Source organism: Mastigoproctus giganteus, chromosome 1 (assembly GCF_048544385.1).
Source record: "Mastigoproctus giganteus isolate SK-2022 chromosome 1, ASM4854438v1, whole genome shotgun sequence".
NCBI lineage: Eukaryota > Metazoa > Arthropoda > Arachnida > Uropygi > Thelyphonidae > Mastigoproctus > Mastigoproctus giganteus.
In genome coordinates, this window is record NC_143575.1 from 98129066 (window position 1) to 98152711 (window position 23646).

A 23646-nucleotide genomic window follows, 5' to 3' on the forward strand; every position below is an offset into this window, starting at 1 on the left:
CCGAGTGGGTAAAGTACCTGCCCGGCAACCCAAAGGTCGCGGGTTCGATTCCCGCCTCGGGCTTGGATCAAAGTACTGCAAAAACCTTGGGAGGTGCAATATGGCCACAGAAGCCGATGCGCCAACAACTACCAAAAGCAAAAAAAAAAAAAAAAAACATAACATAACATATACTTCAATATATACTGAAGTACACCATTCACTGACTAGCTGATGAAGAGGCACTTTGCTTCAAAAGCTACTATGTATTTTAATGCTTTTATTATATATATTTTAACTCTTATCTTATTGTATTTTAACGCTTTTATCTTATTTTATTTCTGTTTTATCGTATGTATATATCATTTTTATTTTAATAAATTTATTTTAACCAGTTAGTTGGTCGTCGCAAGAAACTTTGATGTTATTTACTTGCACTTGTTCTGGAAGGAGACTTGATATTTATCTAATGTTTTAAAGACAAGCGAGGTATAAAAGTTTGGGAACCTCTGAACTAAATGATTATTATTTGTATCAGGTAAAGTAGTAGGGTCTAGATTATTTTAGACCTGATCATCATACACAAACCAGATGAGACCAACAATACAGTAACCATTAGTAGAGGGAGTGATCGTGGTGTTCTGAGTTTGTTGATGACAGGGAGGTTGCAGTTTTTAAAGGCAAAGGAATGAGTTTTAATTTCAGGAAAGGAGATTATGGAAGCTTAACATGTTTGCTGTTTCTGGCACATATGAGCTCAAATGCACTACAAGTGATGTGCTATGACACATGTAAATATTCAAAAAGCACCCAAGTGCTGTGCCATAATGTGTATGGGTGGTCATTTTTAAGCATTCAGTAAATGATTGCTGTAAAAGTAAAGGCACATGAAATTAACAGCTGCTCGATTCTGTCAGTATACTGATTGACTCTGGACTATTAGCAGTAATGCTTGGTTTGTGTTTATAGCATCATACAAGTCTCATTTGTTTTTTGCTTGTTTTGAAGTTAGTTTATATACATTAAATAAACTTTTAATAAAATTTAGTTTTTTTTATTATTTTATTTTTATTTTTTTTTTTCTGATTTACAGCTCAACTCAAAATTAAGTGTTCACTTTTAGCTATGAATTCCAGACTTTTTACTTTTTAACCATTGGATTTTTGGACTGTTGAGGATTTCAGAATGTTGTTGTTTCTTACAAAAAATTATAGCACATTGAATGCACTCTCTGAAATATAGGTGGATTGAAACATGCTAAAGTGCTACATGGCCTTTATCAACTGGGAAGATAGCACATGTAAGGGCCCCTTATCTTAGAATTACAGAATACTTTTAAAGCAACAGTCAAAGAAGCCATGAATGCATATATACCATAAGAAAATGTAGTATGAGGAGGATGCTAAAATTTAGAGCAATGAAAAGTACTGAAGCCTATAGCAGCTGTAAGTTGATATGTACTAGCAATTTACACAGGTAATGTGTAAATTGCTATTACATGCTACAAATGCTACATTTTTTGTAGCATTTTTTGTAGTACTTTCAGTTTATCTTTTTAGATCAAAGATAACCTGTGCAATATTCCTTTCAAATATTATATTAGAGTTCTAAAAATTTCGTAAAATTATTCAGGTTCATTTGAATTTCATATATTAACGTTAACATATATTAAAAGTAAGATTATTAAGACAAATTTTAAAATGTACAATTTTATCATAGGAAATGAGAAATGATGTTTCTTTGCCACTCAACTACCATGCAGTGCTTCATCAGGTATGTACTGTGTGAATGCACTTTAAAACTTGAACCTGTTATGTGAATTTCTTTGAATATATTCTGCTATTTTCTTACAATTGTTATTGATGGTAAATGCATAATTGATTTCCATTGGAACGGGCTGTAGCTTCTTAAATTAGTCTAACTTGTAGGGATGAAGATTTCAAAAAAGAGAGAGAAAAAACAAGAAGCATAATTTGTTATTTGAATTATGTATCATATGCCTTTGGATTCAAGTTGAGCTTTCCCCTCCCCAATCTGACTATGATCTGTAAATGATGCAAGATAAATAACTATATGAAAGGAAACACTTAAGCTACATGTAAAGATATTTATTTTTAATAGAATAGGTGCACTATTAAAATAAAATGCTAAAGTTAATTAAATTATTTCTTAAAACAAAGAATTTCGTTGATTTCTACATTGCCTGTAGAGTACAAAGAAATATGATAGGTAGACTCATATATGCTATTGGGAATAGGAAGTGTGTACAATATGAAGTCTTCAACTTCTTCAGCAATGAAAGGGGAAGAAATTAATTGTAAAAAAAAAAAAAGGATATTCTTAAATGTAACATATCTCTTGGAAAAAATATTCACATAATACAAAAGAAGAGTATGTTGCAGAATACAAGCAGCAAGCATGATGAACTATATTATCATAGATAATATAGGGCCGACCGGGCTAGCCGAGTGGGTAAAGTACCTGCCCGGCAACCCAAAGGTCGCGGGTTCGATTCCCGCCTCGGGCTTGGATCACTGTACTGCAAAAACCTTTGGAGGTGCAATATGGCCACAGAAGCCGATGCGCCAACAACTACCAAATCAAAAAAAAAAAAAAAAAAAAAGATAATATAGGTCTGAAGAAAATACAGATGCTCACAGAAATTAGTGATGCAGTCTACAGCCAACTGCCACATTCATTTACAAAGTAGAAGCCAGATATCTGGTATTTTCACTACCATCCTTTTCAGTGGGCTATAAGCTAGTGGGAGAAATCAAAACCAGAGCTGAATTTGTTAGTTCTGCAGTTGGAGCAAGAAAAACAAGAACTCATATTGAGGGGCTGTTGTCAAAGTAATGGATTCTTCACAGTATTTGATGTGTGACATCCTTCAATATACATACATTTTTTGTAGCATCACACACCCTTTTCTCAAACACGTGCAACAGGTCATTTTCAGACATTTTGCATAGGATACCAGTAGTGGCTTGTTTAACTTTTGCATTATAGGCACATTAGTGTCTTGTAGTTCTTGTTAAGTGGTTGAAGATCTACAACTTGTACAGGTTGTATGTTTTCTTGGCATTCAAAGACAATAGCTACTAGCGTTTCCTTTACTAAATGCACTGCATTTTTTCAGACTTGCATTCTACAAGTATTAAGTGTCTCTGCATAATATTCACTATTCGCAGTTTTCTTCCGAGGTACCTACTGCTGAAGAATTATGCCTTAAGAGTCAAAAAACAATATCACAGAATCACTTTTGCAGGTTAACTTGCAATGCAAAGTTTCTTTAAACAAAAAAAAATGTGCAGCAGATATTTTCCATAAGTTTTACTGTTATGAAACACTTGAATGCCTTTGAGTCTGGATTGTCTAATTGAAGACTCGTTATAGGTGATTATGGTGGGATTGTTCAGGTTGATAAAGGGTAAAAAAAAAAAAAAAAAAAAAAATGATTTTGTTCAAAAAGTCACTTTTCTTTGTCTTAATAAATGTATGAAATATCATTTTCACTGTCATCATTGAAAAATAGGTTCTAAAAATGGAAAAAAGTAGAAAATCAGTGTAGTAAACATCAGTGGCTGTAAAGCATTACCCACCACGTGGCGCCTCTGTAGCCAGGTGGGAAGAAGCAGCAGTGCGTAGCACACGCTTCTTGATTAGACCGGGGTTCGAGCACGTCACCACCAAATACGGAGGATGCGGAAAGGTCAGGGAATGACCACCGCATATTCCCGGAGCAATATGGCCTTAGTTGCTAATGCTCCTAAAAAAACCAAATAACAATAACCCACCACGTGTTGCAGAAACATAATTTAAATATAAATGACAAATGTGCTGTCTTTTCTTTTACTTCATTCTTCTTCTTTTTTCTATCATTCTTTTCCTTATTGCCTCTTTAGTTAAAATTTATTTTTACGTTACACGGGTAGTAGTAAATTGAGATGCTGATGTACTGCTCATACCATCTATAGCTCAATTTCTTACTTTGTTTCAGTGATTTTGTTTTGCCATGCGAGTGCTCTGATATGTTCTGTTAAAATTTTTCATTGCTTAAGGGCCACCAGCATTATTCAAATGTATTGCATTGGTGGGTAGATTAGTGTATTGATGACATCAGCAATGCATTGATTTGTTTAGTGTTCAAAATGTAGTGATTCACTGGCCATTGTTGGCCTTACAGCCTCCTGACGAGTTGGGGCAGAATGATCAGTCTATTTTATTTTGTTTGTTTGTTTCACCTGTTGGTCACGTTGTGGTTGATTTTCGTCTCCATCTAATGATATTTCCCATAATTTGAACCTTGTGCCATCAAGGGTGTGCTGCTAAATTTGAATTGACAGCCAATGTTATAAATTTATGTTGTTTGTATTTTTATTAATTGGCATTTTCTCTAAATAATATTAGGAGCATAATCCTTCTGCAACACCCTTTATCTCAATTTATTTCCCCCCTTTGTTTGTTTGTTGCAATGTTATGTACTGGTTTGCTTTCTGTTTGTCACTTACTTGGCTTGCCATATGACTGGTATATTTTTCATATATATTTAAATTATATATATATGTACATACATAAAGGGTGATTCATGTAGATATGGCATAAATTAAACAACACTCTTGATCTGTTTCTCACAAACAACCCTTCCAAGTATATGGTTGAGGTGAGTGGTCCTCTAGGCACCACACAACTTGGTGATGATCTATTCTCCAATGGAGCCTTTCTCTTGTGGCCATTCTCAACCTTGTGTTGTTTGTCATTACAAGAATGCAAAATGGGATGATCTCTGAGATTTCTATTTCTTTTCCTTGGTTGGATGATGGTTTTAAATCTTTTGATGCCAATGTCTTTTCAGATCATGTCAGTGAAATTATTCTTGTAGGGAAGAAATCCTTTATTCTACATTATTAAAATCTCATTCTTTATCTGAACCTTGGTTTTCCAATAAATGTGCTGAGGCTCTCCAAGATAAGAATGTTCTATATCATAATTGGCTTGTATCCAAATCTCCAGGTTCATTTTCTGCCTACACCAAAGCTCATAAAAATTGTAAAGCAGTTATTAATCAGTCCAAATTAGATTTCAAACATGCTAAGAGTAGAAAACTTGCTTCTTGTCCAAATGGTAGTCAAGCATTCTGGTCGCTTGCCAAAGCTGTTAGCCACAACTTTTCCTGTTTCTACTTCCACCTCTGTTAAAACCTAATGGTTCTGCTGCCACCTCGGTTAAAGATAAAGCTGACTTACTAGCATCCTACTTTTCTTCTAACTCTTGTATTGATAATCTTGGTAAACTACCTCCTACTATTCCTAATACACTCCATTCAGTAACTGCTGTGGTCTTCTGTCAAAAGGATGTCAGAAGAATTTTGAACAACTTTGATAATAAGAAAGTTCCAGGTCCTGATGGTATTTCTCCACTTGTTCTCAAAACCTGTGCTCGTGAGCTTACACCTGTTCTGCATCACCTTTTTACACTTTCTTATTCCGCTGGTGTTTTTCCTTCTGCTTGAAAATTTACTCATATTCGGCCAGTTACTAAAAAGGATGACAAATCCCTTCAGTACAATTATTATTCCATTGCACTTACTTCTATTCTTTTTAAAGTAATGGAGAAATACATTAACTGCCAACTCTTAACCTATATAGCAAACTCAAAATGGGAAGCATTCAAGGAACTAATCTTCGAGGCTACCAGGCTTTACATACCAACTAAGAAATATTGTTCAAGGTTTAGGCCTAAATGGTTGTCAGATGAACTAATGAGACATGTGGCAGAGAAGAAAAATGCATGGGATACATACAAATTAATGGGTGACATGGAAGCCTATGATAGATATAAGTTGGTCTGTAACCAAGTCACAAAGGAGATTAGGCAGGCAAAGGCAGACTATGAAAAATCCTTGGCAAAGGATGCAAAGAAAAACAGAAAAGAGTTCTTTACATACTTGAACTCGAAAAGGAAAGGAATGAATCAGATTGGTCCACTGGATATTGATGGTTCAACAGTTGAGGATCCTGCTCAGGTGGCTAACAATCTAAACGAATATTTTGCATCTACATTCACGCATGAGGAGTTATTCAGGAAGGAGAATGATGTAGGTAAAGTAAACATTGTCAGTGAGCTGGATGATTTTGTAATAACTGAGAGGAAAGTGGAGGAGAGATTGTTGAGGATAAACATAAAAAAGGCACCTGGGGTGGATGGGATCTATCCAGTTATATTAAAGGAGGCAGCAAAGGAAGTATGCAAACCCCTAGCCATAATTATGAGAGCTTCTTTGGACTCAGGGGAGGTACCCATAGACTGGACATGTGCAAATGTAACCCCAATTCACAAAGGAGGATCAAAGGCTGACACAAGTAATTATAGACCTGTTAGTTTAACTTCTGTTCCAGGTAAATTAATGGAGGCACTGGTTAAAGAAGCACTGCAGGATCATCTAGACAAGAATTCAGTTATAGCTCAGACGCAGCATGGTTTTGTTAAGGGGGAAAGTCTTGCCTGACCAATTTGATTGGATACTATGATGTAGTCACAAAAGAACTGGATGCAGGGAATAACTTTGATATTATATATTTGGATCTTAGAAAGGCTTTTGATACTGTTGCACATGGAAGACTGCTGCACAAATTGGAGCAGTGTGGCATTGGAGGCAAATTGCTGCTATGGATAAGGGGATGGTTGAGTGGCAGAAGACAGAGAGTGGTAATCAATGGACACTGCTCAACGTGGACTAATGTTATTAGTGGAGTTCCTCAAGGTTCAGTGTTGGGTCCGTTGTTGTTTTCGGTGTTTATGAATGATATTGATGATGGGATATCAAGTTTAATGTCCAAGTTTGCAGATGATACAAAGGTTGGCAGGGTCGTTAAGGACAATACTGACGCTATGCTGCTGCAACAGGATCTGGAAAGGTTGAACAGATGGGCTGAGAGGTGGCAAATGAGGTTTAACATCGACAAATGTAAAGTGCTGCATATGGGAAACAGTAACCCCAGAGCAACGTATCAACTCTGCGGTACTACACTGACAGTGGTGGAGAATGAAAAGGACCTGGGGGTAATTGTGCAGGCAGATATGAAGTTCTCTGAGCAGTGCAGACGAGCTGCAAGAGTAGCTCATGGTGTCTTGTCAATGATATACAGGAATTTTTCTAGCAGGGATAAGGAGGTGATTATTCCCTTGTATAAGGCAATGGTTAGGCCACATCTTGAGTACTGTATACAGGTCTGGAGGCCTCATTTCAAGAAGGATGTAGAGCTGCTTGAACGGGTACAGAGAAGGGCAACAAGATTAGTAAATGGAACAAAGGGTTGCTCTTACGAAGAAAGGCTTAAGTTTTGCAAATTACAGAGTCTGGAGACTAGGCACCGGCGAGGTGATCTGATAGAGGTGTATAAGGCTTTGAATGGTTTGAGCATGCTCAATGCCAATGGGATTCTTCATCTTTCTCAGAATAATCACCTCAGAGGGCATAAATTCAAATTGAGGAAGGACGGATGTCGGATAGATGTGCGGAAATTTGCCTTTGGCCAGCGGGTGGTTGGTTGGTGGAACCGACTTCCATCACTTGTTGTTGAAGTTGATAGCCTAAACAAATTTAAAGCTCAACTGGACAGGTATTTCGAACGAACGGAGGGGTGAAATGGGAGCGTTTTTTTTTTTTTTTGGCTGATGCTGAATAAGCTTGCTTTCTTGCATCATATGCCAATGCTAATGCTATATAGAAAACCTTCCATCTGATCAGTGATCACTAGTATGGATTTCATCAGTATCGATTCACTGCTGGTATACTGGCTTATGTATGGACAAATTCCAATTCTTCCAATAAAGCATGGTCTCATCAACGTTAAAAATGGGCTCAGGAGGATAATTATCCTCCTCTACAATGATTTGAAACTCTGAAGAAAATACTTCAACTGCCTTAGCATCTGCATTTGCTACCTCGCCATTTCACACAGCAACGCTTACACCGATGAGCCGAAACATTATGACCAGCAAATCGAAGAAACTGCAGGTGAACTATGGTGTGTGTGTGTGGGGGTTGGGACATGGTATAAAAAACACCTGATACTGAGCTCCGTTAATCAGTGTTACTCTTATTCTTCAGATGGGAAAGGCAGCAGACTTAAGCGAGTTTGACAAAGACCAAATTGTAATGGCCAAACGATTGGGTCAGAGCATATCTGAAACAGCATGGCTAGTGGGATGCTCACAGTCAGCCATGGTTAGTACCTACTGAAAGTGTTCTGAGGAGGGAAAACCCACGAACTGCCGGCGAGGTGTTGGACGACCATGGCTCATCTATATTCGAGGTGAGTGAAGGCTCTCCCGGATGGTATGTGGCAACAAAAGGGTGATTGTGGCGCAACTCGCCAGTAATTGAAATGCTGGTGATGGAAGTAATGTGTCACAACACAGTACATCGAACCCTGCTGAAAATGAGACTGTGTAGCCGCAGGCCTCTCAGAGTGCCCATGCTAACCACGGTCCACCGGCGACAGCACCTACAATGGGCATGCGAGTGTTGAAACTGAACCTTGAGTGATTGGAAGAAGGTCGTCTGGTTCGATGAATCACATTTCCTGTTGCACCACATGGATGGCCAGGTACGCGTGCGTCGTTTACCTGGGGAAGCGATGGTGCCTGGATGCACCGTGGGATGAAAACAAGCCGGTGGCGGCAGTGTCATGCTTTGGGCAATGTTCTACTGGGATATCCTGGGTCCAGTCATCCATGTGCCGGTCACTCTGACATCTACTACCTACCTAAACATCATTGCTGACCAGGTACACCCTTTCGTGGCAACGGTCTTCCCCTCTGGCTGTACCATCTTGCAGCAGGATAATGCACCATGCCAAACAGCATTGTTCGACTAGTTTGCGGAACATGAGGAAGACTTACAGGTATTTCCCTGACCTCCAAATTCTCCAGACATCAGTCCCATCGAGCATCTGTGGTTTGTGTTGGAACAGTAACTCCGATCTGCAGTGTCTCAACCACGGACCTTACAGGAGTTAATGGATCTGCTGGTTACATGTTGGTACCAGATACCACAAGACACATTTAGAAATCTTGTAACATCCATGCCTCGCTGGGTACGAGCTGTTTTGGCTGCATGTGGAAGACCAACATCATATTATGTAGGTGGTCATAATGTTTTGGCTCATTGGTGTACTTCGAGATTTAAATCAGATGTCCATACCTTGCTACCTAAAAATGTCTCATCACTGCCACCCTCTGTTTTCTTAAGATTTTCAAAAATTGACTTTGCCTTATCTGTAATAACAGCTTGAATCAATGGAATGTTTTCTTGGTATAAGTAATCCTCCCAAAATGACAATTTTTCAATTTTTTTCTAAAAGTTTACTTCTGCTATAACTCACTCGTGTTGCACTTACCATTGTTGCATGTTTCCTTGACTGTTTTATTTTATCTGCATTTTTCATCATGGCACTCACAGTTAATGGAGGCAATTTTATACTTCTATACACATTAGGGCATGTCTGACCATCTTCCATTCTTTGAATTACCTCCATCTTTTTTTTTTCCAACATGATAGATCTACACGACTTGTTAGTGACATTTTCACATTCACTTGGCTTTACTGCAGACATCAGTCCCATCGAGCATCTGTGGTTTGTGTTGGAACAGCAACTCTGAACTGCGGCGTCTCAACCATGGGCCTTACAGGAGTTAAAAGATCTGCTGGTTACATGTTGGTACCAGATACCACAAGACACATTCTTGTGGTATCTGGTACCAACTTCTCTTACTAGACATGGCAGCTTTTACTATATTAAATTAATCATCAATTTTTAATTAAAACTCATAAATTGACACCGTGGAATAGTCATCCAACAATAGTACATCAATAAGCGAACTGAGTGTTCCTCTCATGTTACCTGCGGCCACCTCATCCCTGATTGGCTTAGATGGGGATAGCTCTCATATCTGATTGACTGTGCTATCATAATGAAAAATGTGCATTTTTGAAATTTTTTATGGTGTTTTGATATTTTTGGCCATCTGGTTTCAAAACCGTTGTTATTGTGAATTGTTGCAAAAACAAACTGTCATAACTGTAATTTGTATTTTCTTATCCACTTAGTAGTTTTGTTGTTTTTTTTATCAGCAGAAAAAGCCTGTGGCTTCCTTGCTCTATATGGCGAATACTATTACTATTGAAAAATTGCATGCCATGGCCTAATTATAGTAAATATTTGAAATGTTTACAGCCAGCTTAGAAGCAGCTTTCGATTTGATTCACATACTACTTTCAGGTATTTCTTGCAATGCTAATAGTGATTTCACCATATTTTGATCTTATTGTTTTCTTCATTTGTCTTGTGTTTCTGCGATTCATTGATTTTCTCAATTCAAAAACAACAGGTTGATTTATCAAAAAAAGTGGTTTTCCATGAATCAGTGAGCATGTGGTTATAGATATGCCATTATGTCACCATAGAGATGACTATCTCAAAATCCAACTGACCAGAGAATTCTGAAAAGTTAGCTGAAGAATGGTTCAGGATTGGCATTGAATAATGGTTACATTTTTTATATGTTCTTTTATTTAAAAGTAAGGATGTTGTTTTAAAAATTTACTGATGAGATAAAATTATATGAGATAAAAATATAAATCTTTGGCAAAAGATGCTAAGAAAAACAGCAAGGATTTCTTTACTTATATAAACTCTAAAAGGAAGGGGCTGAATATGATTGGTCCACTTGACATTGATGGTTCGACTGTTGATGATCCTGCTCAGATAGCAAACAAACTGAATGAGTATTTTGCATCTACATTCACACGTGAGGAATCATTACAGTTTGAAAATGGAAGAAGGTTATCAAATTGTAGCAGTGTGCTTAATGATTTTGTAATAACTGAGAGCAAAGTGGAGGAAAAATTGTTGAAGTTAAACATAAGAAAGGCACCTGGGGCGGATGGGATCTATCCAGTTATATTAAAGGAGGCGGCAAAGCAACTAAGTAAACCCTTAGCCATAATTATGAGAGCATCCTTGGATTCAGGGGAGGTTCCCACGGACTGGAGATGTGCAAATGTATCCCCAATTCACAAAGGAGGTTCGAAGGGTGACACGAATAATTACAGACCAGTTAGTTTAACTTCTGTTCCGGGTAAAATAATGGAGTCACTGGTTAAAGATGCATTGCAGGATCATCTAGACAAGACTGCAGCAATAATTCAGACACAGCATGGGTTTGTTAAGGGAAAGTCTTGTCTGACAAATTTGATTGGTTATTATGATGTGGTCACAAAGGAACTGGATGCAAAAAATAATTTTGATATCATATACTTGGATTTCAGGAAAGCTTTTGACACTGTTGCGCATGGAAGACTACTGTACAAATTGGAGCAGAATGGTATTAAGGGTAAGTTGCTACAATGGATAAAAGGATGGTTAAGTGGGAGAAGACAGAGGGTGGTAATCAATGGGTGCTGCTCTTCGTGGACTAATGTTATTAGTGGAGTCCCACAGGGTTCGGTGTTGGCTCCACTGTTGTTTTGTATATTTATCAATGATATTGATGAAGGTATATCAGGCTTAATGTCGAAGTTTGCAGATGACACGAAGGTTGGCAGGGTTGTTAATGACAGTAATAGCAGTGTGCTACTGCAACAGGATCTAGATAATTTGGGCAGATGGGCTAAGAAGTGGCAACTGAAGTTTAACCTTGACAAATGCAAAGTACTGCATATGGGTAGAAGTAACCCCAGAGAAACGTACCAACTGTGTGGTACTACACTTAAGGTGGTAGAAAATGAAAAAGACCTGGGAGTAATTGTGCAGTCAGATATGAAGTTTTCTGAGCAATGTAGACAGGCTGCTAGGGCAGGTCATGGGGTTTTGTCAATGATATATAGGAATTTTGCTAGCAGGGAAAAGGAGGTGATTGTCCCTCTGTATAAGGCAATGGTCAGGCCACGCCTTGAGTACTGCGTACAGGTCTGGAGGCTTCATTTTAGGAAGGATGTAGATTTGCTTGAGCGTGTACAGAGAAGAGCAACACGATTGGTGAGGGGAATGAAGGGATCCTCTTACCAAGAGAGGCTTAAGTTCTGCAAATTGCAGTGGCTGGAGACTAGGCACCTGCGCGGTGATCTGATTGAGGTCTATAAGGCCTTGAATGGGTTGAGCACGCTGAATTCTGATGGGATCCTCCCACTTGTTCAGAATACGAACCTACGGGGACATAAGTTCAAATTAAGAAAGGATAGATGTAGAATAGATGTGCGGAAATTTGCCTTTAGCCAGCGGGTGGTTAATTGCTGGAACAAACTTCCATCTGTCGTTGTGGAAGTTGATAGGTTAAATAAATTTAAGGAGGAACTGGACAGGCAATTGGAGGGTATGGTGTGATATTTTTTTTTTTTTTTTTTTTGGCTGATGCTGCATAAGCTCCTACACTTGCTTTCTTGCATCAAGTGCCACTACTACTACTACTATCAGTTAGTGGATTGACATTATTAGTGGATATACAGGGCATGCACAGTTAATCCTTTATAGTATATGAAAATTTGCATTCATTATGTGAAATTGAATGACAAAGTTCAAAGAGATAACATACATGTATCCTTTTTGCCACGAGATCATGCTCCATTCACTCTGATTTTAGATATCACATTGCCTAGTATAAAAAGTTTGATGACCATTATTGAGGACACAGAGGAATGGTCTGTTACTGAGAACTGATTTGGGAAAGCAGTTCTCAAAATTTTTTCTTCCAAGGACCAGTAATCTTTTGTTGGCTGTTAATAATATTAAATCATATAGAATTAGAATTTTTAGTTTTAGTACCTTTAAAACAACGTAATAGAGGCTAGGCAGTAAGTGGAGGGGAGCACTAGTCGAAAAATACTTACACTCTTGCTATTGTGTCTTTCTAAGTTTAGAAAAATAAATAACTTGCATTTTGTTTACTTTTAGATACAAGAACTGATACCCAAGGATTCTATAATAGTCAATGAAGGTGCTAATACAATGGACATTGGGCGTACTATGCTTCTTAATGATCTTCCTAGACACAGGTATTTTGGTAGTATAAAATAAAATGTCTTTGTTATGACGGTAAAATTTTTCAAGATTTAGGAATTGTATGTTGCACATTTTAATAGTGGAGACAGCATAAACATCTATAAACTTCATTAATTCAAAGTTACCCTCACTCTCTTTGTGGAAGGGAAACTGATTAATAATCAGTTTGATTAATATATATATATTATTCTGTTTACTGCTTCATGCTGTTTACTTGTTTTCCTGATTTGACACATGTACTGAAAATAACAAAACTTGGACAATATGCAAACATTGCATTTTGTTGTAAATTTGGAAAGTCAGCCCTGGAAACACTCATGAAATGATCATTAGTTCACAAAGGTGTAACTAACAAAGGTGTACTCACTATGATGGAAAAAAACCCAGCTTTTAAATCATTTTGAAAATTTTGGGAGGAAAACGTTTTGCTTTAAGTTGAAGAGAGTAGTGTCCACCCATCAACATTCCAAAAAAATCAAAACATCGGTGTAATCCACATCATCATTTGATTGGATTCACTCTGACCATTTGAGAAATTGATGAGGAGATGTCACTTTCATTTGGTTTGATTTGTTTCTGGCCATTTTGACTGAGGATTTGGGCACGAGGTGAGTTTCAAGTTTGTCCTGTGCATTCTTACTCAAGATCAGAGATAGTATCATGTCCTTATTTCATTTGTGTTATTCAGGAAAGCTGTATTATTCAGCATTTTTAAGCTGAATAATGCATTAAGCTGCATTAATTTGCATTTCATTAAAAATGCATTAAGCTGCATTTTTAATGAAAATTATAATAGGTGATCAGCCTTCGGTGTACTGATATAACCCAAAGACCAAGATTCAAAGCTTCCAATGGAAATGTTGTCACCATCAAGGCTAAGGAAGGTACAACAATTAAAATCATATTTGAAAGTTATGTTGACTGCATTTTTTGACAGGATGGTGCTATCAGAATTCATTCCATGAGGTGTCACTGTTAACAAGAACATTTCTGCTGTGCTGTAACCACCTTATTTTTTTTGGTACCATTCAGTCAAAAAAAACGGAAAACAGTTTGAGTTGATTCACCAAATCTAATCAAACGTGACAGACTGCATAAATGCATCCATAAAAGACTTCCAAAAATATTTTGATCAGTGACAGGCACAATGTACGAAGTGTGTGGTTCCAAAAGGAACTACATTAATATTGTAGAATATTAACAATGAACATTTATTATTGAATAAAATTAATTTTTTTGTAATATTCACTGGACCTTTTTGATCACACTTTTTACAATAATATAAAAGTAAAATACAAATCAAATAAATTAACAGTTCTTTCATTAATATGGAGCAGATGGAAAATTTTTAGAAATAAATAAGCAATCTTGGTCAAAATTATAAAGGTAAAAATCATATTAATAGCTAATCAATAAAAATAAGTCATCGTAACTTGTCATCTTCGGAGGACTACAGCCATGATGCCATATTTAGCATTTTTAATGATTTTTTTTAATTTACATACATATATTTTTGTATATGTGTGCAGTTATGTAAGGGGTGAAAATAAATCTAATTTTTATATGATTGTATTTACTTACAAGCGTTAATACAGGCAAAAAATTAAGAACAGAATCTAAGAATAAAAATTGAGAATGAAAGAAAGAAAATTAAACTAAGGAAATGCATAGGCAAAAAAATTAAGAAAGTTGCCTGTTTTGTTAAAAAAAAAAAAAAAAAAAAAAAAAAAGTGAGGAGGAGAGAATTAAATGCTACCATGTTCACTGTCACCTGTATTTGAGAGCATCAATTCCATCTTCTGTAATTTTCAGAATGTTGAGGAATGCCGCCTTTAATCTCACCTAAAAATACAAGAGCAGTTCACTAAAGAAGGATCATAATTTTTCATGAACAACTGTACTGCTTTCTATTTCTAGCTGAGCTGTGGAATTTAAAACCAAACCAAGTTGCATCACATAGCAACTACAGAGTTCAGTAAGTATGGTGTGACTGTTCAGTTTTGCATGTGTAACAGTAGATGTGACATGCAAAGAACAGTACGCTGCTCTCAAATTTTGCTTCCATCTCAAGAAACAATTAGCATTAGAAGCGTGCAAATTACAGTGTCTGGAGACTAGGCACCTGTGAGGTGATCTGATAGAAGTGTATAAGGTTTTGAATGGCATTGAGCATGCTCAATGCTGATGGGATTCTTCCTCTTGCCCAGATTAATCGTCTGAGGGGTCATAAATTCGAATTGACGAAACACAGTTGTAGAATAGATGTGCAGAAATTTGCCTTTAGCCAGCAAGTGGTTGATTGCTGGAACAAACTTCCATCTGTCATTGTAGAAGTTGACAGCTTAAATTACACCCATGGGCTGGTTCACATCTGGTGAGTTTGGGCTTGGCACAACCAGGGGCTGGCTCACATCTGGTGAGCTTGGGCTTGGCACACCCAGGGTCCTGAGCTGGATATCATCATTCTTCTCTTTCTTGGTGATTCCCTTCTACTTCTGACTCTAGTTTTCTCTCTCTCTCTCTCTCTCTCTCTCTCTCTCTCTCTCTCTCTCTCTCTCTCTCTCTCTCTCTCTCTCTCTCTCTCTCTCTCTCTCTCTCTGAGGGTAACTCAGAATTTTTTTTTTTTTTTTTTTTTGGCTGTTTGCAGCAAAAGCCTCAGGCTTCCTTGCACCATATGGCTATGGGAAGGTTTTCTTTTCTTTTCTTTTTTTTTTTTTTTTTTCGCTGATGCTGTATAAGCTTGATTTCTTGCATCATATGCCTCTACTAATGCCAATGCTAATTAGTTGTTGGTGACTCTATTGTCAGGGAAATGGGGAACATGCTATGTAAAAAGGATAGGTGGAACAGGACCAGGGTATGTCTGCCAGGGGCAAAGTGTGATGACGTTGTAGAGCGAATATCATCTTTCAAGGGCACAAAACGTGATATAGTTGTACACCTTGGCACTAATGATATTAAGAGTAGGAGACCGGCAGAATTACTCAACAAGTACAGGTCACTGTTGAAAAAAAGCCGAGAATTAGGGTTGCATTTGAAAGTGTCTGCAATTCTGCCCAGACACGATAGGAGGGAGTATATGATGAGAGCCTTGTCGATCAATTCGGCCCTGGAAAGATTGTGCAAGGCTCAAGGGGTAGAATTTTTTTCAGCCTGGACTGTACTTGTTAACAGGAGAGACTGCTTCTACAGGGATGGGATACACTTAAATAGAAAGGGTGCAAGAATATTTGCTGATGCTATCGAGGCAGTGTTAGGTGGGTCGGAAAACTGCTAGCTTGGGGGGATACAAAGACTAATAGTTTAACAGTAACCGCAGGCAGAGGTGAAGGTGATTCTTGCACAACTTCTATTAGAATAAGAAGCGACCTGGAGCGAGGGGTGTTGGGGGTTTCAGGGACGGATGGCAGTCATCCTGGAATAGTTGGGTATATGGGATGTGTTAGGGTAACAAGGAATAGGCATAGGAGCATGTATGCTTGCATGTATACCAATGCTAGAAGTATAGTAAATAAATTTGATGAATTTGAAGTGTTGGTCAAGACATCAAAGGCGGATATTGTTGGGATAGCAGAGACGTGGTGTCACAAAGATATAAGGAATGCAGAACTGGAATTTGGGGAGTACAATGTGTACAGAAAGGATAGACAGGACAGAAAGGGAGGAGGTGTTATGCTGTTAATTAAGAAAAACATAAAATCAAAAGAAGTGCATCCAGTTGATATAGATGGACAGTGCACTGTTGAGTCAGTTTGGTGTGACATAAGCACTGCGAAAGCAAAAATAAGAGTAGGAGTGTGTTATAGGCCTAATGACTCGAATGAGTACAATGAACAATTGTACAGAGAAATAGAGTGGGTCAGTAAATCAGAATGTCTTATAATGGGGGATTTTAACTTCCCAGATATTGACTGGAACTTGTGGGTTGGTCACTCACACACTAGTCAGACTTTTGTGGATTTATTGGATGATTGTTTTCTGCAGCAGCATGTTCGAGAGGCAACCAGAGAAAGTAATACTCTTGATCTGGTTATCAGCAGTGATCATTCGTGTATTAAGAATTTGCAGATAAAGGAACCACTAGGTGGCAGTGATCAGAGTGTGCTGAAGTGGGATTTACTCAAAGAGGTAACTACCGTCAGGGGTAAAGGAAAGGGTTTTTGCTTCCGTAAAGGGGAGTACAGTGGTCTCAGACAGTTTTTAAATTCTGTACAGTGGGATCAACTGACGATGTTACAAACAGTAAATTCTAAGTGGGAAGCATTCAAGGAATTAATCGTGAAAGCTACTAGACTTTTCATACCGATGAAGAAATATTGTTCAAGGTTTAGGCCTAAATGGTTATCAAATGAACTAATGAGACTCGTGTCAGAGAAGAAAAATGCATGGGATGCATATAAATTATCAGGCGACGCAGAAGCCTGTAGCAGATATAAGCTAGTCTGTAATCAGGTCACAAAGGAGGTTCGGCAGGCAAAGGCGGATTACGAGAAATCTTTGGCAAAAGATGCTAAGAAAAACAGCAAGGATTTCTTTACTTATATAAACTCTAAAAGGAAGGGGCTGAATATGATTGGTCCACTTGACATCGATGGTTCGACTGTTGATGATCCTGCTCAGATAGCAAACAAACTGAATGAGTATTTTGCATCTACATTCACACGTGAGGAATCATTACAGTTTGAAAATGGAAGAAGGTTATCAAATTGTAGCAGTGTGCTTAATGATTTTGTAATAACTGAGAGCAAAGTGGAGGAAAAATTGTTGAAGTTAAACATAAGAAAGGCACCTGGGGCGGATGGGATCTATCCAGTTATATTAAAGGAGGCGGCAAAGCAACTAAGCAAACCCTTAGCCATAATTATGAGAGCATCCTTGGATTCAGGGGAGGTTCCCACGGACTGGAGATGTGCAAATGTATCCCCAATTCACAAAGGAGGTTCGAAGGGTGACACGAGTAATTACAGACCAGTTAGTTTAACTTCTGTTCCGGGTAAAATAATGGAGTCACTGGTTAAAGATGCATTGCAGGATCATCTAGACAAGACTGCAGCAATAATTCAGACACAGCATGGGTTTGTTAAGGGAAAGTCTTGTCTGACAAATTTGATTGGTTATTATGATGTGGTCACAAAGGAACTGGATGCAAAAAATAATTTTGATATCATATACTTGGATTTCAGGAAAGCTTTTGACACTGTTGCGCATGGAAGACTACTGTACAAATTGGAGCAGAATGGTATTAAGGGTAAGTTGCTACAATGGATAAAAGGATGGTTAAGTGGGAGAAGACAGAGGGTGGTAATCAATGGGTGCTGCTCTTCGTGGACTAATGTTATTAGTGGAGTCCCACAGGGTTCGGTGTTGGGTCCACTGTTGTTTTGTATATTTATCAATGATATTGATGAAGGTATATCAGGCTTAATGTCGAAGTTTGCAGATGACACGAAGGTTGGCAGGGTTGTTAATGACAGTAATGGCAGTGTGCTACTGCAACAGGATCTAGATAATTTGGGCAGATGGGCTAAGAAGTGGCAACTGAAGTTTAACCTTGACAAATGCAAAGTACTGCATATGGGTAGAAGTAACCCCAGAGAAACGTACCAACTGTGTGGTACTACACTTAAGGTGGTAGAAAATGAAAAAGACCTGGGAGTAATTGTGCAGTCAGATATGAAGTTTTCTGAGCAATGTAGACAGGCTGCTGGGGCAGGTCATGGGGTTTTGTCAATGATATATAGGAATTTTGCTAGCAGGGAAAAGGAGGTGATTGTCCCTCTGTATAAGGCAATGGTCAGGCCACGCCTTGAGTACTGCGTACAGGTCTGGAGGCCTCATTTTAGGACGGATGTAGATTTGCTTGAGCGTGTACAGAGAAGAGCAACACGATTGGTGAGGGGAATGAAGGGATCCTCTTACCAAGAGAGGCTTAAGTTCTGCAAATTGCAGTGGCTGGAGACTAGGCACCTGCGCGGTGATCTGATTGAGGTCTATAAGGCCTTGAATGGGTTGAGCACGCTGAATTCTGATGGGATCCTCCCACTTGTTCAGAATACGAACCTACGGGGACATAAGTTCAAATTAAGAAAGGATAGATGTAGAATAGATGTGCGGAAATTTGCCTTTAGCCAGCGGGTGGTTAATTGCTGGAACAAACTTCCATCTGTCGTTGTGGAAGTTGATAGGTTAAATAAATTTAAGGAGGAACTGGACAGGCATTTGGAGGGTATGGTGTGATTTTTTTTTTTTTTTTTTTTTTGGCTGATGCTGCATAAGCTCCTACACTTGCTTTCTTGCATCAAGTGCTACTACTACTAATGCTAATTAGCATTAGTACAGGTATATGATGCAAGAAAGTAAGCTTAAAAGTATCAGCAAAAAAAAAAAAAAAAAAAAAAAAAAACCCTTCCCACTTCTCTGTACTAATTCCTGCAGCTCTACATCCTTCTTAAAATTTGCTCCAAATGTTTTTCTAGTTCTGCCTTGAATTTATTTAAACTGTCAACTTCTACAACGACAGTGCAAGTTTGTTCCAGCTAGCAATCACCTACTGGCTAAAGGGAAATTTGCACACATCTATTTTACAACTGTTTTTCCTATGTATAAGTATAGTGAGAAAGCATCAATAATACATAGCCAAATCTGAATTAACAGAATGTTAGCAAAACGGCATCGTTTTAAGTTATATCTGATATTGTGAATACCTTCACAACGAGTTGCATGATATTGCACTACTTCGAATAAGTAACGCTTCACCTGAAGAGAAGACTAATGTTACTTATTCTCAGATGGATACCACCACCCAGATGGCACCGTTTCAGGGCTATTTGGCCTTTCTTCGGTGGGTGGGTAGGTACCCGAGTGATGCAGTAATGGCAAAACGGTTATGAAGTATAACTCCACAATATGAGAGATGCCTGATGGTGTATGATGTGTTTATAAGAAGGGCAAATAGCCCTGAAACGATGCCATCTGGGTGGTGCCCTCTGAGAATAAGTAACATTAGTCTTCATTTGTGAAGCGTTACTTATTTGAAGTAGTGCAATATCATGGCAACTTGTTGTGAAGGTATTCACAATATCAGATATAACTTAAAACGATGTCGTTTTGCTAACATTCTTTAATTCTGTTTTGGCTATATATTATTGATGTTTTTGCACTATACTTATACATAGTCTGGACTTTTCCATAGCTTGAGGCTTCAGCCCTAAACGCTTTATAGTCTAAACACGTCATACACCATCAGGCATCTCTCATATTGTGGAGTTATACTTCATAACTGTTTTGGCATCATTGCATGACTCGGGTACCCACCCACCGAAGAAGGGCCAAATAGCCCTGAAACGATGCCGTCTGGGGGGGGGGGCCTGATGGTCACTGAGTTTCCTCGAATAGGTAATAACAATCTTCTCTACTGGGGAAGTGTTGCCTATTCGAGGAATATATGAGCTTTGAGTGTGAGATGAAGGAGCAACTGTCCCTTTCTTCCTTCTACGGCATTCCCTTCCTCTACCTCTCCTACTCTCACCTTCCTACATCTTAATCTCTTTTCTAAGTCCAACAGGGATAGAATGAGGATAACAGAGAACTTTATCCCATACCATATTTCACAATGGTGCCGTCTGGGTGGTTGGTATCCATCTGAGAATAAATAACATTAGTCTTTTCCTCAGGTGAGGCGTTACTTATTCGAAGTAGTGCAATATCATGGCAACTCGTTGTGAAGGTATTCACAATATCAGATATAACTTAAAACGATGCCGTTTCTAACATTCTGTTAATTCAGATTTGGCTATGTATTATTGATGCTTTCGTACTATACTTATACATAGTCTAGACTTTTCCATAGCTTGAGGCTTCAGCCCTAAACGCTTTATAAAAGAACTGTTTTTCCTCAATTTCAGTTTGTCCCCTCTAGCAATTAATCTGGGCAAGAGGAAGAATCCCATCAACATAGAGCTTGCTCAAACTAATCAAGGCCTCATACACCTCAATCATCACGTCGCAAGTGCCTATTCTCCAGACACTGTAATTTGCAAAACTTAAGCCGTTATTCGTAAGAGCAACAATTTGTTTCATTCACTAATCTCGTTGCCCTTCTCTGTACTCATTCCAGCAGCTCTACATCCTTCTTAAAATGAGACCTCCAGACCTGTATACAGTACTCAAGGTGTGGCTTGACCATTGCCTTATACAAGGGGATAATCACCTCCCTATCCCTGCTAGAAAAATTCCTGTATATCATTGACAAGACACCATTAGCTACTCTTGCAGACCGTCTGCACTGCTCAGAAAACTTCATATCTGATTGCACAATTACCTCCAGGTCCTTTTCATTCTCTACCACTCTGAATGTAGTAGTACCACACAGATTGTACGTAACTCTGAGATTACTGCTACTCATATGCAGTACTTTACATTTGTCAATATTAAACTTCAGTTGCCACCTCTCAGCCCAACTGCTCAGCTTTTCTAGATCCTGTTGCAGTTGTCTAGTCATTAGTGTCATTAACAACCCTGCCAACCTCGTATCATCTACAAACTTGGACATTAAGCCTGATATAAGTTCATCAATATCATTGTTAAATATAGAAAACAACAATGGGCCAAATACTGAACCCTGGAGGACTTCACTAATAACATTAGTCCATGAAGAGCAGCGTCCATTGATTACTACTTTGTCTTCTCCCACTCAACCATCCCTTTATCCATAGCAGTAACTTGCCCTTAATGCCATACTGCTCCAATTTGTACAGTAGTCTTTCAAATGCAACAGCATCAAAAGCTTTCTTGAAATCCAAGTATATGATTATCAATATTATTTTTTCCATCTAGTTCCTTTATGACCACATCATAGTATCCAATCAAATCAGTCAGACAAGACTTCCCCTTAACATGCCCTAACTCTGAACTGTAATTACAATTTTGTCTAGATGATCCTGCAATGCTTATTTAACCAGTGCCTCCATTAATTTCCTGGGAACAGGAGTTAAACTAACAGGTCTGTAATTACTTGTCGCCCTTTGATCCTCCTTTGTGAATTGGGTCACATTTGCACATCTCCAGTCCATGGGTACCTCCCCTGAGTCCAAGGAAGCTCTCATAATTATAGTTAATGGGTTGTTTACTTCCTTTGCTACCTTCTTTAATATAACTGGATAGATCCCATCCACCCCAGGTGCCTTTCTTATGTTTATCTTCAACAATTTCTCCTCCACTTTGTTCTCAGTTATTACAAAATCATTTAGCTCAATGCCAGAGTTTTATACACCTCTGGCATTCTCCTCCCTGAATACCTCCTCATGTGTGAATGTAAATGCAAAATTCTCATTTAGTTTGTTAGCCACCTGAGCAGGATCCTCAACAGTTGAACCATCAATATCCAGTGGACCAATCTGATTCATCCCTTTCCTTCTAGAGTTTACATAGGTAAAGAACTCTTTGCTGTTTTTTCTTTATGCTAGGAATATGATAAATTTAAAAGTAAAAACTTTTGAAAAAATTAATTTTTTACGTAAAAAGAAAAAAAAAAATAGTTTGTATGAAAAGCCTAGTTTCTTCCAAGATTAATTCTGTGAATGCTTCCCATTTAGAATTTGCTGTTGGTAACATCATCAGTTGGTCGCACTGTATAGAATTTAAAAACTGTCTCAGACTACCCTAGTCATCTTTACGAAAGCAAAACCCCTTCCCTTTACGCCTGATGGTAGTTACCATTTTCAGTAAATCCCACATGATGAGCACACTGTGATCACTGCCACCTAGTGGTTCCTTTATTTGCAGATTCTTAATGCATGAAAAATCACTACTGATAATCAGATCAAGAGTATCACTCCCCTTAGTTGTCTCCCGAACATGCTGCTGTAGAAAGCAATCATCCAAAATCCACAATAGCCTTGCTAGTGCATGTTGGACAGACAACTTATGTGATCGAGATCCGCTAATTATTAGTGGATCTCAATCACATAAGTTGTCTGTTCAACATGTCTAATAAAGTTTTGAGACAACAGGATTCCCATTTTTATACAATGTCAATGCTTGCTAGTGTGTGAGTGACCAACCACAAGTTGTAGTAAATATCTGGGAAATTAAAATCCCCCATTATAAGACTATCTGATTTACTGGCTCACTCTATTTCTCTGTACAGTTGTTCATTATACTCATCAGAGTCATTAGGCCTGTAACACAACCTTACTCTTAATTTTGCTTTCCCAGTGATTTTGTCACACTAAACTGACTGAACATTGCACTGTCCACCCATGTCAACCGACTGCACTTCCTTAGATTTTGTGTACATAGTACCATGTGTGGGTTAAAGGTTGAGAAGATGAAAGAAGATATCTGTTGATATTAGACTTCAATTTTTGTAGATTGTTAATTTCAGGAAATATGTGTGAAGGTTTGAACAGAAAATGATAGTCAAAGGAATATGTGAGGAATCAGAAAAGTTGGTTCTTTAAGTTCAAAGTTGAACAGTAAATGAATGTTGACAGATTGCAGCATGTGCTTGAACTGGTTTGGAAGAGAGAGGGAGAATTATAGAAACCAATTCAGAAGCATAGTTTCCATGGATCTGTTTATAGAAAAGGCATGCAGTAGAAAC

General features: G+C 38.1%; 1 protein-coding gene across 2 annotated transcripts in view; it reads left to right on the forward strand.

The window, feature by feature from the left end:
• The window catches only part of Hacl (2-hydroxyacyl-CoA lyase), a 182099-nt gene that overhangs the window by 119884 nt on the left and 38569 nt on the right, over positions 1-23646 (forward strand). For both annotated transcript variants that reach the window (XR_016547389.1, XM_090381322.1), the window contains exons 12-13: positions 1699-1752; positions 12936-13036. Coding sequence is in view for 1 of the 2 variants with exons in the window: in XM_090381322.1 (XP_090237448.1) it covers positions 1699-1752; positions 12936-13036 (155 nt within the window). In the remaining variant the exon portion in view is untranslated. The remainder of the gene's footprint in view (positions 1-1698; positions 1753-12935; positions 13037-23646) is intronic.